General features: G+C 30.3%; 1 protein-coding gene and 1 pseudogene across 1 annotated transcript; both read right to left on the reverse strand.

The window, feature by feature from the left end:
• Window positions 1–3635: 3635 nt before the first annotated feature.
• LOC118061280 (uncharacterized) lies at window positions 3636–4926 on the reverse strand. Its single transcript, XM_035074711.2, has 3 exons — window positions 4564–4926; window positions 4207–4478; window positions 3636–4003 (listed from the first exon to the last, which is right to left on the reverse strand). Exons 1-3 carry the CDS (start codon window positions 4624–4626, stop codon window positions 3988–3990), a joined length of 351 nt encoding a protein of 116 aa, XP_034930602.1. The 5' UTR covers window positions 4627–4926; the 3' UTR covers window positions 3636–3987.
• A 5108-nt stretch (window positions 4927–10034) lies between these two features.
• The window catches only part of LOC118036786 (cationic amino acid transporter 5-like), a 6589-nt pseudogene continuing 2149 nt past the window's right edge, over window positions 10035–14474 (reverse strand).

Raw genomic sequence — 14474 nt, forward strand, 5'->3', positions numbered from 1 at the left:
TTTTCTCATTCAACAACTTGAAATTATTCTTCTGAATCTTTGCGTTCTGTTTGCAGGACTAGTGAAGATACTGAAGAAATACGATAAGAGAACTGGAGCTCTGGTCCGCATGCCCTTCATCCAAAGGATTATGCAACAGCCATTCTACACAACCCATGTACTTAACAAGCTTATTAAGGAGTGTGAGACGATACTGGATCATATTTTCTCTAGAAAAGAACCATCAGTCTCTCCTCAACTTAATTTTAAATCATAAGCCAGTTCGCCATTTACCAAAGAGTTAGATGCTACTCCTGTTTACGGCGGCGGAGGTGCCTTCCAATCACACAAAAAAATGAGAGAGAGGGTGGCCAGTCTATCTCAAATAAAGGGACAAGGCGACACCTCTCTAGTCCATTGGTTAGATGAACGGAGGAACTAGTTCATGCCTCAAAGGCGATTGGGGGCGTTAGAGGGCCGGAATGGGATATCTATCGGCGTTCATCACAATTATTTGTTCAAAATATGTCCCTTGTTCTGGGCTTGTATTTTCAACCAAAATATGCTTGGTTTAACAGCAGTTAAATGTTAAGCAAAGGTGCCATTATTTCCGATCAAAGACCGGCAAAGGCAATTTATTACACATCCACACAATGACAAACTTTTTTGTTCACTTATCAAACACGATTAAACAAGTTCAACACTTATTCAATTCAATGCTTGTGATAAGGTTAAGCAAAAGTTCAGACTTGCTCGTTGCCTTTTTCATGCTTCTTCTTCAGGTTTTTCATTTGGTGATCATTTCACATAAAAGTTCAATTTTTTTGGTGCTCGCCATAAAACGATGCTTCAGTTCAGTGATGTCATCGAAGGACTGGTTTGCCTTGGATAGCAGCCTAACGTCCCAGTCGGAATTTGGGAGCAACATTAAGATGGTTAGATCCCACCTGTAAGAAAAGAGATCATAGCATCATCCAAAAGTCTAGAAATATACTTAACGATGTCAATTCCATAAGATATACTATTATCAGAAAAACGCAGCCATCAATACATTTTACTTCGGAATCCACAAGTGTTTTAATGGCTATATCAGCATGCAAATGTTATCCCCCATAAATCATAACAGGACACATGAAGATAATTCATCCTCACTCGTAATCACCCCTATATTTTCTTTTTCTTTTTATATGCAGACATTACATCTTATCAGAATTATTCACACTTAATACCGAATCTAAGAGAATTGTGTACCTTCTATGTAAATTATCATTAGATTCTAAGCAATATTACTAAATTCTTGATATCAGGATATTAAATACTACTGATCATTCTAATCTAAAACTTTTATGATGACAAATATTAAAAGAGAGATAAAACAATATTCAAATGATGTTTTCAACAACTCTTTAAATTTTCAAATTCTTTTAAGCTTTTTTATAATGTTACCAAGATCTAACAGTAAGTACTTCAACTTTGTATTCCAATAAATAGCTTGTAGTATAGTTTATTTTGCCAAACAGTCCTCAACTAAATAACGTGAACATTCTTTGGTTAGTACAGACAGTTGTCATGCATTAACCCTAGTAGTTCTCCTCTTGCGGAAAAGAAGACTTTATAAAATATACCAATTTTGATTAATTTATAGTCAATTCGGCCGATTTATTAAGAATAAGGAACTCTCAAACTTGCAGCAAAAGAATATCTACATGTTAATTAAAATCTTTTATCAAGTGAAGAACATTGAAAATCATGATATCATAGTTCAATAACGACTAATAGGTGATGTGGCGGAAAACTCAATTAGATTGCTAATACAATTCAAAATCTTTAATCATTATATGAAGCTTGAAAAATAGTTTTATTAACTATTTCAATCCAGAGTTTCTCAATGAAATTATTTTTAAAAAAAAATACAAGTCAAAGAGTGGTAAACTACAAACGAGAGCATATAATAAGAATTAATAGAGTAAAGCATGAAAAATCAAATATACTAAATAGCCATATTTTTCTAAAAATACAAATTCTAAAAGTAACTACTAAACTAGACAACCATATCAAACACAATGCATCGAAACAACTGGTAAACCAGCTTGTACATAACATGTACTTACATCAAAAAATTAATTAGCTTATCCTTACAAAAAAAAAATTGAATTTAAAATATTCTTGTCATCTTTGTTACTAAAAACAAATAAGACAAGCTTGCTAAACACTTCACGTGACCACCCCTCTACACTTAACATACTTTCTTACTTTATCCAGCTTAAACCATCTAGTATACCAAACTTCTCATAATTTAAAAATTCTAGACTACTCATTCTATCTCAAAACAACTAAATGGCAGCAGGTTTTCATGTAGAACGGTACAATTACCATCTCTATTTATTATCATTTTACCAATAATATTTTCACATATTAAATAATATCTTGTGTTTCCGGAAAATTACTTTTCAAACTTTCTTGTGTTTGTTTGCCAATAGAAAAGTTGATTAATGGAAAACACTTTCCAGTAAAAGAAAAAATTTGACTTAGTTTTCAGGAAAGTGTTTTCCTGAAAAATTTGAAGGGAAAACACTTTCCGGAAATTATGAAAATTTTAGAAATATCATTATTTGCTGATTATATCAAATTTAATCTTCAAACTTTTGATTGCTATATATATTTTGTTTTGAATATTTATTTTTCAATTTCATCTCTTAAAATTTTATTTTTATATTAACTTTGATCCTTATTTTTATAATTGCTATTTGCTTTTTCCTTATCATTTTTTTATTGAAATTTTTTATCTATCAAATTTGATCCTCATTCTTTTCATTGTTACTTATTTTATTTGAAATAATTTATGAAATGTTGATTATTATTATTTTAATTTCTTCATCTTTTATTTTTTTAATTTTTTAGATTTGATCTCTATTATTTTGATTATTATTTATTTTATTTGAGATAATTTATGAAATTATATATTTTTTTTCAATTTCATTTTCATTCAACTTTTTAATTTGTAAGATTTGTTCCTCATTATTTTAATAAACTTGAGAAAAAATAAAATATTAATAAGTTATTTTCTAGCTCATTTTCCATGACATAACCAAACACTGGAAAGTGTTTTCCAACTTATTTTCTATTACACTACCAAACATCGAAAAATACTTTCTTGGAATTCACTTTTCTCAGAATTCACTTTCCAAAAAAAAAATTACTTTCTAGCAAACAAACGGACCTAAGAAGAGTACGAGGCCTCGATCCTTAAAACAATTTAAAGAATATATGGATCAAACTATTTTTTTTTCTTCGTACTTTGTGCATTTATTTTTTTTTAACCTCGCCCCAAATGCATGAAACGTGTCATGCATGGGAGCTCATCATTATTACTTTTTCTTTTTCTTTTTAACCTTTCATGTTATTATCTTTTTTAAAGAAAAACCTCATTCATGAAACACATCATATGCGGGATCCCATGGCGGTAAAATTGAGAAGAGTTTTTATTTTAATTGTTATAATAAAGTAAAAATAAAATATTATGTACATAGCATGCAATTAATAAAACATGCCTTATATTCTTTTTTTTTTTTTAATTGACTGAATCCTTTTAAATTATGTCACGTTAGCTCACAAACTAATGAATATTATAATAGAAGAGCGGTGACAAAACAAAATGAAAAACAGAGTTACAGAAGTACTTGATCAATACAAAAGAAAAACATACAAGGTTTTAATTAAAGAATTTAAAAGCACAATGACCAAATAATAGGCAAAACCCCATATGTAAATACACAAACACAGCATACATATAATTATAGCGATTGCTTTATATATTACAAGGTCGAAAATCAAAGGATAACTACAAACAAAGTTGAAAATAAACTCCCTAAAAAATCTTAAATGAAGTTTTTTTTTAAAAAAAAAAAAAACATAATATAGCCTTTTGAATCAAATTAGACCACTTCTTCCCGTCACGATTGGGCATGCAGCCTCCGTTTGCTGGTTTTCCTTTAACAGGTGCTGCTGTTATTTCATTGATCCACTGTCAACAAATGGAAAGGCAACACAAACTAATATTAGACCACAATATAATATTATAGACACCCTTAACTTCTGCGTGTGAATGTATAATTTGAAGTTCTTGAAAGAAATATGGATGGCATACGATGGTTTCACGTTGTAGTGGTTTTACTTGTATATAAAATGGAATAAACGAACTATACAGGAGAAGGAATTTAGACCAACCGGAGAGAGCCTGTCGGATCGGAAACTTTCGCAAAGCCATCCTCTTGTCGTGCCTTCAAGATATCAAGCATGATATTGAGACGAAGTTGCACGTTGTCGCTCGCGTGAGATACACCTTCTGTCTCTTTTTTGAGTTGCTCACATTCTGAATCTATCTCCTCAAACCTTTCTCTCATTTCCTTTTGCCCTTGTTTGATCTCTTCATGTTGCTTGCTTATCTCTGCCATCTCCGCTTGCAGCTTGTTTATTCTTCTGTTGATTCTAGTACTATTCTGCCAACATATATAACCAATAACACAACGTAAGAAAATCTATGTCAGTTACGAAGAATTACGAAAACAAAAACTTGATACGTACCTCAGGATTTTCATGAGAATGCATCGTTCTAAATGACTTCTGGTGATATTTGGTTGATCCCATTATTTGTCCTACAGTGATCTTCGTCCTAATCTCTGCACAAACACGACACCCAATCTAAATCATGCAACAAGAGAGACCTTTGAAGCTAATTCTCTATATTATGAGGACTTGGGTGATCAGAGCACTCCCTCCTCCAATTCAATTTATACATAAAGAGAACACGCATGATCCCTCTCGATCTATTTGTTGCGTGACGATTGTTTGATATACAATCGAAGGTCCCATGCTGTAACAGCATGTTCTGCAGCCATTCGACCGATCGATGAGTTTTGGTGTCGCGCGACTTCGCACGATTCCTTCAATTTGTTTGTTTGTTTTTTGTTTTTTTTTTCCTCTTCCTTTATACATAAAGAGAACACGCGTGATCCCTCTCGATCTATTTGTTGCGTGACGATTGTTTGATATAAAATCGAAGGTCCCATGTTGTAACAGTATGTTCTGCAGCCATTCGACCGATCGATGAGTTTTGGTGTCGCGCGACTTCGCAAAACAATCGTGGTGTGCCTCGCTTTTCTCGAACGCGTCTTTTATATAGCGAAGAAAAACTCGACCAATCGAATGCTTACACGCAAAAGAAAAGAAACATGTCACAGATCAATTATTAGATGACATGACTGTGTGATGCCGGATTTGTGGTATACTTTGTGTTATCACGGGTTTGTGAAAAAATTAATAAAAAAAATTATGTGAAAAAATTGTTGCAATTTATAATATTTTCTAGAAAAAAACTACAAAGTTAAATTCTTAACCAGTTTAAAATTAAAAAAATAAAATCAACAAACATAATTTTAGAAAAAATCATAAAACAAAAACCAAGCAGAAAAACACTATAACGATCTATAGTGTTTTATGGGGAAATCTAAAATTGTAATTCTTATCCAACTCGATATTAAAAATAATAAAATAAAAAAAAAGATAATTTTGAAAACAATTTATAAAAAAAAAATGTGAAGGAACACCATAGCAATCCACAGTGTTTTAAAGAAAAAAACTACGAAGCTAAATTTGCAACCAGCTCAATATGAAAAAATAAAATCAACAAAGACAATTCTAGAAAAAAAAATCATAAAAAAAAAAAAACATGTGGGGAACCACTGTAGTAATCCACAGTGTTTGAAAAGAAAAAAATATAAAGTTAAATTCTCAACCACCTCAATATTAAAAAAAATAAAATCAACAAAAATAATTCTGAAAAAAAAACAAAAAAATGAAAAAAGAAGAAGACAATTTTTGGGAAAAAAGCAAAAAGAAAAAGAACATGTGGGGAAAGTTAAAGCAAAATTCTTAACCAACTCAATATTAAAATTCTTTTAGAAAAACACTGTAGCATCTATAGTGTTTTGTGAGGAAATATACAATTGTAATTCTCAACCAGCTCAATATTAAAAAATTAAAATTAACAAAGATAATTTTGAAAAAATATCACAAAACAAAAAAACAAAAAAAAAAAAACCATGCTGGAAAACACTGTAGCAATCTATAGTGTTTCATGAGAAAATTCACGGTTGTAATTTTCAACCGGCTCAATATTAAAAACAATAAAATTGATAAAGACAATTTAAAAAAAAATCATAACAAAAAAAATCATATGGGAAAACATCGTAGCAATCAACGGTGTTTTTTAAAAAAAACTACAAAGCTAATTTTCAACCAGCTTAGTATGAAAAAAAAAATTCAATAAAGATAATTTTGAAAAAAAATTGATAAAAAAAAGCTTATGGAAAAACACTGTAGCGAGACAAAAATCATGTGGAAAAACACTATAGCAATCAATAGTGTCTGCAAAGTTAAATTCACAATCAGTTCAATATGAAAAAAAATAAAATTGACAAAGATAAATCTAAAAAAAAAAAATCATTAAAAAAAACCATGCAATGGAACATTATAGCAATCCACAATGTTTTAAAGAAAAAAAAACTACAAAGCTAAATTCTCAACCAGTTGAATATGAAAAAAATAAAATCGACAAAAATAATTTTGAAAAAAAAAACAAAAACAAAAACAAAAATAAAAAAAAAATTTCGAAAAAAAAACATATAGGAAAAACAAAAACTAAATTCTCAACTAACTCAATATTAAAAAAATAATTTCGACAAAGATAATTTTAAAAAACAAACATGTGGAGAAACACTGCAGTAAAATAAAAACTATGTAGAGAAAATACCATAACAGTGGTGAATTCATTGTTTATCACTTAATAAAACACGGATTGGATCGTGTTTCCAAACAGTCCTAACTAGTTAAGTGCGGTTGACTCACTTCCTAACACAAAAGAATTAATATAAAAAACTAAAAACATTATAAAAAAATCTTTTAAAAGTGGTGAATTCATTGTGTATCACTTAATAAAATATTATACATTACCAGTGTTTTATGATTTTTTATCTTTTAATATTTTTTTGGTTATTGATTTATTTTACTTGTATTAATAGTAAATTGAGTTTAATAATTTATTTTTTATAAGGGTATTATGATCTAAATTTTTTTTATATATATTTTATTGATGCTCAATTTTAAATATAAAAAATTGATTTTATTACTTAAAAAATATTGAAAATGTAAGGATGTAATTTGACAATAAGACTAAAACTGGAGAATAAGTTTTTTGTTATGGTTCATAACGCGCCTTTTTAGGACTTTTTGCCCTCAAAACTTTTTTGCTTTCTTTTTTGATCTTTTTGTTTAAAATTTGTATATTTTGATAAATACTTTATTTTTTTATATATTTCAATCCTTATATTTAAAAAATGAAATAGACAGTCATTGAAAAAATAAATCTCGTCAGAAATTAAAAAAACAATTCCCTCCAAAATTTATCAAAATTACTAACAGAATTATATATGTTAGAAACTACTTCAATAAATTCAAATGATTGAAAAATTTGTTCCATCATAAAAAAAACTTCGCTCCTGAGACAAAATGTCAAATGATGGAATATGATGTAACAAATGTGCACCATTGATTGAACGGTTAAATTTCACTGATAACATGTTTTCTCATGAGGAAAACAACCCTAATTTAGAATAATATTTTCCGAGGAATATGTTTTCCTAGAAAATAAGCTATTTTTTAATGCTTGATTATTTTAATTTAAAATCATTTATTGGTGTTTGGTATGTATGAGAAAATAAAATAAAAGTTCAAAATGAGAAAACATGTTGTCGACGCCTCGAGCCAAAAACTTTTTGCTAGAAATTGATTTTAGTGGGGCCATCTATTTCTCGACAAACTCCGTGTTTTATGCAAGAACTAAATATATCGAGTGATTTTTATTTTGTCCGTCATTTAGTTAAAAAAAAAAAAAAAACAATTCAAAGTGCAGTTCGATCATCACATGATCAAGTGGCTGCTGCTCTAACCATGCCTTTTAAGTAGATTTGAGTTTCTAAGAGCATTCTTAACGAGAAATGCTATATTAAAGAGTTAAATAGATAAAATAATTTTTTAAATAGTATAAATATAATTTTTTTAATTATATACATTTCAATGATAAAAAATTATTAGAAAAACTAATTATATTTTAATATATTTCATGTTAAATCATGATATTATTAATATAATTATATAACTAATTTAGATATTTTATATATAGTATAATTATGGTGTTATTAATTATATAATTAATATGAGTAATTTATAAAAATAATATAAAATTAATAAAATAATATGAAAGTTAAAAGATATAATTTAAATTAAATTTAAAATTTATTTATATGAATATTTTTATTTTTCAATTTTATATGTTACTATTAAAATTTTAATTTTTGCCAATGGTTATTTGCTTTTGTCATTTCTTTAGGGAAATGTAGAAATGGCTCTTCAGATGATAAATAACTAAAATAGCTATATGTTTATCTCATGTGTTGGAGTGAAGAAATGAAAAAATAAAAACTAAAAATATAATTTTTAACATTTAGCTTTTTATTTAACTCTCTTGTTGAAAATGTTCTAAGAGACAAACTCTAGATTCTAGAGCAAGAATCATTCACTTGAAGGATATTAGAGCAATGACCGGTTAAAGTACTAAATGCTGAATTTGTATGTGTATTTTTTGTAGGATACATAAGACTATTGTAAACTAAGTAACCAATGTTCATTTCCAAAAGAATAAGCCACCAAGCAGTTGTCTAATGTGGAGTATATCTTTATCCAAAATCTAAGATAATTTAATTATTTTTGTACTATGGAGTGCATGTGTGGGTTGAGCCATGCATGCCTGCTACCCAACTAGGTTAGTAACTTGGGGTTTTTGACTAGGTTGGACCTACTAAGTCCAGCCCAGTCCATGTTGGTTGGACTTGACCCAGTCCTAAAAAAAAAAAAAAAAGAGTAGGCTGGATCTAAGCTTTAAGTAGCAATGCAACTTGCCTCAGGTAAGATGTTTAGAAGGTGATAACATCTTTTTTTTTACGTAACTAGTCTCATACTATAGAATCTCTATTAATCAGTTAAGGTTCCTAGTGACAATAATATTAGGTGGCGATTCCTTAAACAAGATATTTTTCTCTAAAAAAACAAGATGTCAGATATCTTTTTTTTTTCAATCAAGTGATTTATTTTTAACGGGTCGTCACGATGTCCAAATGTTTATGGTAAGTATAAAGCTAATAGAAACATATCTCGTATAGCGTAGTTATATGATTGATTGTTTTGTTATGAGATTAAGAAAAAATAATAAGTAAAGCAAATATAAATGTAATGTGTTTAACATTAGCTGGGAGTGACGAGAAAAAAAAAAATATAACAAAAGGATGATTGGCTAAATGGTTTAGCCTAAACATGTTATTTGCGCTGTGTTTTTTACCAATTTATCAAAAAAAACTTTAATATATATAATCAATTCAGCACATGTATTTTTTATTTTAACCAGTTGATTATGATTTTTAAAAATCGAGAATTTATCTAATCTTTTCACTACATAACAGTATTATTAATTTTTCTTTTATTTCTATTAATATCATTACCTATTTCACCTCCCCTATTAAGTGAACTTTTTTAAAAAAAAAAAAAAAAAGAAAAATTGTACTCAATTGTTTGAAAGAAAAAGTACAAGTGCTCAATAGACCAAAGTGATAACATGAGAGGTTTTTTGAAAATTGTTGGTTGGGATCCTTTCGATTCGAGAATAAATATTTATGAGAATAAATATTTCTTGTCTTGGTGCTGTCTGTTTCCAAGAGCGCAGCGTGTGTGCATATATATATAGTTTACAACGGGTAGTAAGAAAAATAAATGGGAGAATTAAAGAGTTTTTTTAAGAAAATTATGATTTTTGTTTAAGAATTAAAATTTAAATTATTATTAAAAGTAAAAAAATTAAAAACACCTGAAATAAAATTCTAATCTTATGCATGCTGCCTACCACAAAGATGCTACTTCGAATTCGGGTCGAGCTTATGTTAACCCAATCAACGAGGGAAGATCGGCGGGGGCTTAAGAGGTAGGGATCGGTAGCGTGCCCCAGAATTCTCATCTGGTACCAAACGATTGCTACCCAACCTGGTTCACGCATAAGCCAGTTCGCCATTTACCAAAGAGCGAGATGCTACTCCTGTTTACGGCGGCGGAGGTGCCTTCCAATCACACAAAAAAATGAGAGAGAGGGTGGCCTAGTTCATTGGTTAGATGAACGGAGGAACTAGTTCACGCCTGAAAGGCGATTGGGGAGTTAAGCCGGCCGGAGTGGGATATCTATCGGCGTTCATCACAATTATTTGTTCAAAATATGTCCTTTGTTCTGGGCTTGTATTTTCAACCAAAATATGCTTGGTTTAACAGCAGTTAAATGTTAAGCAAAGGTACCATTATTTCCAATCAAATACCTGCTAAGGCAATTTATTAAACATCCACACAATGACAAACTTTTTTGTTCACTTGTCAAACAGGATTAAACAATTTCAACACTTCTTCAATTCAATGTTTGTGATAAGGTTAAGCAAAAGTTCAGACTTGCTCGTTACCTTTTTCATGCTTCTTCTTCAGGTTTTTCATTTGGTGATCATTTCGCATAAAAGTTCAATTTTTTTGGTGCTCGCCATAAAAAGATTCTTCAGTTCAGTGATGTCCTTGGAGGACTGGTTTGCCTTGGATAGCAGCCTAACGTCCCCGTCAGCATTTGGGAACAACATAGCAGACTGCGCCACATTAAGATGGTTAGATCCCACCTGTAAGAAAAGAGATCATAGCATCATCCAAAAGTCTAGAAATATACTTAACGATGTCAATTCCATAAGATATACTTTTATCAGAAAAACGCAGCCATCAATACATTTTACTTCGGAATCCGCAAGTGTTTTAATGGCTATATCAGCATGCAAATGTTATCCCCCATAAATCATAACAGGACACATTAAGGTAATTCATCCTCCCTCGTAATCACCCCTATATTTTCTTTTTCTTTTTCTATGCAGACATTACATCTTATCAGAATTATTCACACTTAATACCGAATCTAAGAGAATTGTGTACCTTCTATGTAAATTATCATTAGATTCTAAGCAATATTACTAAATTCTTGATATCAGGATGTTAAATACTACTGATCATTCTAATCTAAAACTTTTAAGATGACAAATATTAAAAGAGAGATAAAACAATATTCAAATGATGTTTTCAACAACTCGTTAAATTTTCAAATTCTTTTAAGCTTTTTTATAATGTTACCAAGATCTAACAGTAAGTACTTCAACTTTGTATTCCAATAAATAGCTTATAGTATAGTTTATTTTGCCAAACAGTCCTCAACTAAATAACGTGAACATTCTTTGGTTAGTACAGACAGTTGTCATGCATTAACCCTAGTAGTTCTCCTCTTGCGGAAAAGACTTTATAAATATGCCAATTTTGATTAATTTATAGTCAATTAAGAATAAGGAACTCTCAAACTTGCAGCAAAAGAATATCTACATGTTAATTAAAATCTTTTATCAAGTGAAGAACATTGAAAATCATGATATCATAGTTCAATAACGACTATTAGGTGATGTGGCGGAAAACTCAATTAGATTGCTACTACAATTCAAAATCTTTAATCATTATATGAAGCTTGAAAAATAGTTTTATTAACTATTTCAATCCAGAAACTAAAATTTCTCAATGAAATTATTTATAAAAAAATACAAGTCAAAGAGTGGTAAACTGCAAACAAGAGCATATAATAAGAATTAATACAGTAAAGCATGAAAAAACAAAAATACTAAATAGCCATATTTTTCTAAAAATACAAATTCTAAAAGTAACTACTAAACTAGACAATCATATCAAACACAATGCATCGAACAACTGGTAAACCAGCTTGTACATAACATGTACTTACATCAAAAAATTAATTAGCTTATCCTTACAAAAAAAAATTGAATTTACAATATTCTTGTCATCTTTGTTACTAAAAACAAATAAGACAAGCTTGCTAAAACACTTCACGTGACCACCCTTGCTCTACACTTAACATACTTTCTTACTTTATCCAGCTTAAACCATCTAGTATACCAAACTTCTCATAATTTAAAAATTCTAGACTACTCATTCTATCTCAAAACAACTAATTAGCCATATTTTTCTATTAAAAGGCATTTTCTTTTATCTTTACAACTTGATACAATCACTGGGAAATTATTACTGTCTTGACATAATTATATTCTTTAACTTTGAGCTTACCTTTAATCATTCTCCAATCTTATTGGTGAGTGTTATTTTCATTTTTTTGTATAAGTAAAAAATCTTGTTAAATATTTTGCAAAGTGTAAAAACCACTATAAAATCCATGCATAATCTGTCTTCCTTATTTTTATTTATTTATTTTCTATTATTACCTTGCATTTGTTGTGTTTATGAGTTGGAAATGATGGTTTGAAAAAACCAAAACTGCAAGGTTAGTTTCTAGAACACCTGATTTACCTTCATTCTTAGATGCTTCGATATTTTATTTGGTTGCAGAGCAATGACTCTAAGAGTTAAGATCATGATATTTAAGGGACAAAGCTTGAAAGCTCCTTTTATATGAGAAAAATTATGCATATTAGAAGGTTATAATTAGCACATTCCTAAAGTAATGTGATATTGAACTTTGAAATATTGTAAAGAAAGGGTATATTGGACCCGCCAAAACCGATATTGATGATAAGTGACATGTTAGACAAGTAAGAAATCATAGTTGTCATGCAAACACGTAAATGAATTCTTTTATGTTTTATCTAACAAAGAGTTCACTAGGGTAAAAAATCACAAGACAACTCAAAGATAAGGAAGTTGTTTGAGGTTACTCATGAAAAGTCGAGCCAAGTTAAAGACTCTAGATTGATGTCTCACTAGAGAGTATGGATTATTGAACATGAGACATTAGGTAAAATCATTACCAAAGAGAGAATGGACGGCAAAATTTTAAGGTCATGGCAATAAAGGAATTCGAGAACCTTTCAACTCTAAAATTTGATGAGTTTACTAGTTCGCTAATAGGACATGAAGAAAAGATTAAGGATCTCGAAGTAAATGAAAATATTCCAAAAAAAAATTATTGCTTTGAAGTCCACATGGCTACACGAATAGGATAATGAAAGTAGTAGTGATGATAATGAGGCCATTACATTGATTACAAAAAGGTATGAAAAATCAAAGGGACTTCTAAGGTTATTCAAGCAAGAGGGATGTTATCAATTGCTTTGATTACAAAAAGTCAATTCATGTGAAATATGATTTTCCTAACACAAAGAAGAAATGGAAGCATGACAAAAACAAAAACAAAATATGATAAAAAAATGAATGCTACTACATTAATAATATATATATATATATATATAAAAAAAAAGTTATATGTGCCGTGTGTTAATTGGAAAAGTAGGTGAAAGCTCGTTCTAACCCAAAAATAATTGTATCAACATCTTAAGCACTCTAGTTATTACATCTAGACCTACTTGTTTCAATGAGGATAACTAGTCTTGGTGGTCCTAATTATCTTCAAGATAATCCTTGTCTTCAAGATAATGATAGTTATCCGCTTTCAAATTTGATTCTTAATCAAATTCAAACTTCAAAGAAGAGAATGAGTTTGATTGAAACTTTGTTTCTCGCATGCGAAGGGACTCTTGCACTATAAATACAGATCTCAGTATGCACGAAAAAAAGAGAGAAAGAAAAGAAAAAGAAAAAAGACCCAGGAGAAGGACATTACCAGAAACCCTACAAAAAAAGAGGGGGTGAGGCCGAATCCTAGCCTGGCCACCGCTGCCCCCTCCCCCCATCTTTTTTTTTCCTCTTCTTCCCTAGTCTCAAAACCAGCCATACGCCCCTCCCCTCATTGGCCTTTAGCTAGCTTCCTTTCTTCTTCCCCGGTTTTGCAATAACAGAACATAAAGGAAGATGCTCCATCTTCACTTTTTTCTTTTCTGGCCGGGACCAAACCACCCCATCAACAACCCTCTTTCTCCACTGACAAAGCCTAGACATCACCACCCTCACTCTTTGAAGAAAGAAGAGAACGGGACCTTCGGAGAAGGGAAGAGTATTAATTATTGCAGCAACAGCAGCAAGTTTCCCTCTTCGGCACCAGCGACAACCACACCAGTAGATCAATAGTGCAACTCCTTCTTCTCCAGCATATCATCTTCCTTTATGAAATACTATGAGCCATCCAGCATGCACTCCTCAATAACAGCAGATTTTTAAATCATAAAACGCAGCTTTGTCTTTAACCGTGGGGGTCTTTCAGTTCAAAACTGTGATCATCAGCACGAGCACTCCTAAGTTCCAGCATTCTTGATTTTTCATTTTTTTTCATTGAAGCAGCGACGACGGGTGCTCCTCAGCCACACCTTCCCTCAGCTGCAGTGGTAGAACCAGCAGCAACCTCCTTC

Source organism: Populus alba, chromosome 1 (genome assembly GCF_005239225.2).
Source record: "Populus alba chromosome 1, ASM523922v2, whole genome shotgun sequence".
In the NCBI taxonomy this organism is placed as follows: Eukaryota; Viridiplantae; Streptophyta; class Magnoliopsida; order Malpighiales; family Salicaceae; genus Populus; species Populus alba.

Excerpts from the sequence above, each read along its gene's own strand:
- LOC118061280 (XM_035074711.2), bottom strand. The coding sequence starts at position 4,626 with ATGGGATCAACCAAATATCACCAGAAGTCATTTAGAACGATGCATTCT. Across the intron at positions 4,479-4,563 it reads ATTCTCATGAAAATCCTGAG|AATAGTACTAGAATCAACAG; the intron begins GTACGTATCAAG and ends ATATGTTGGCAG.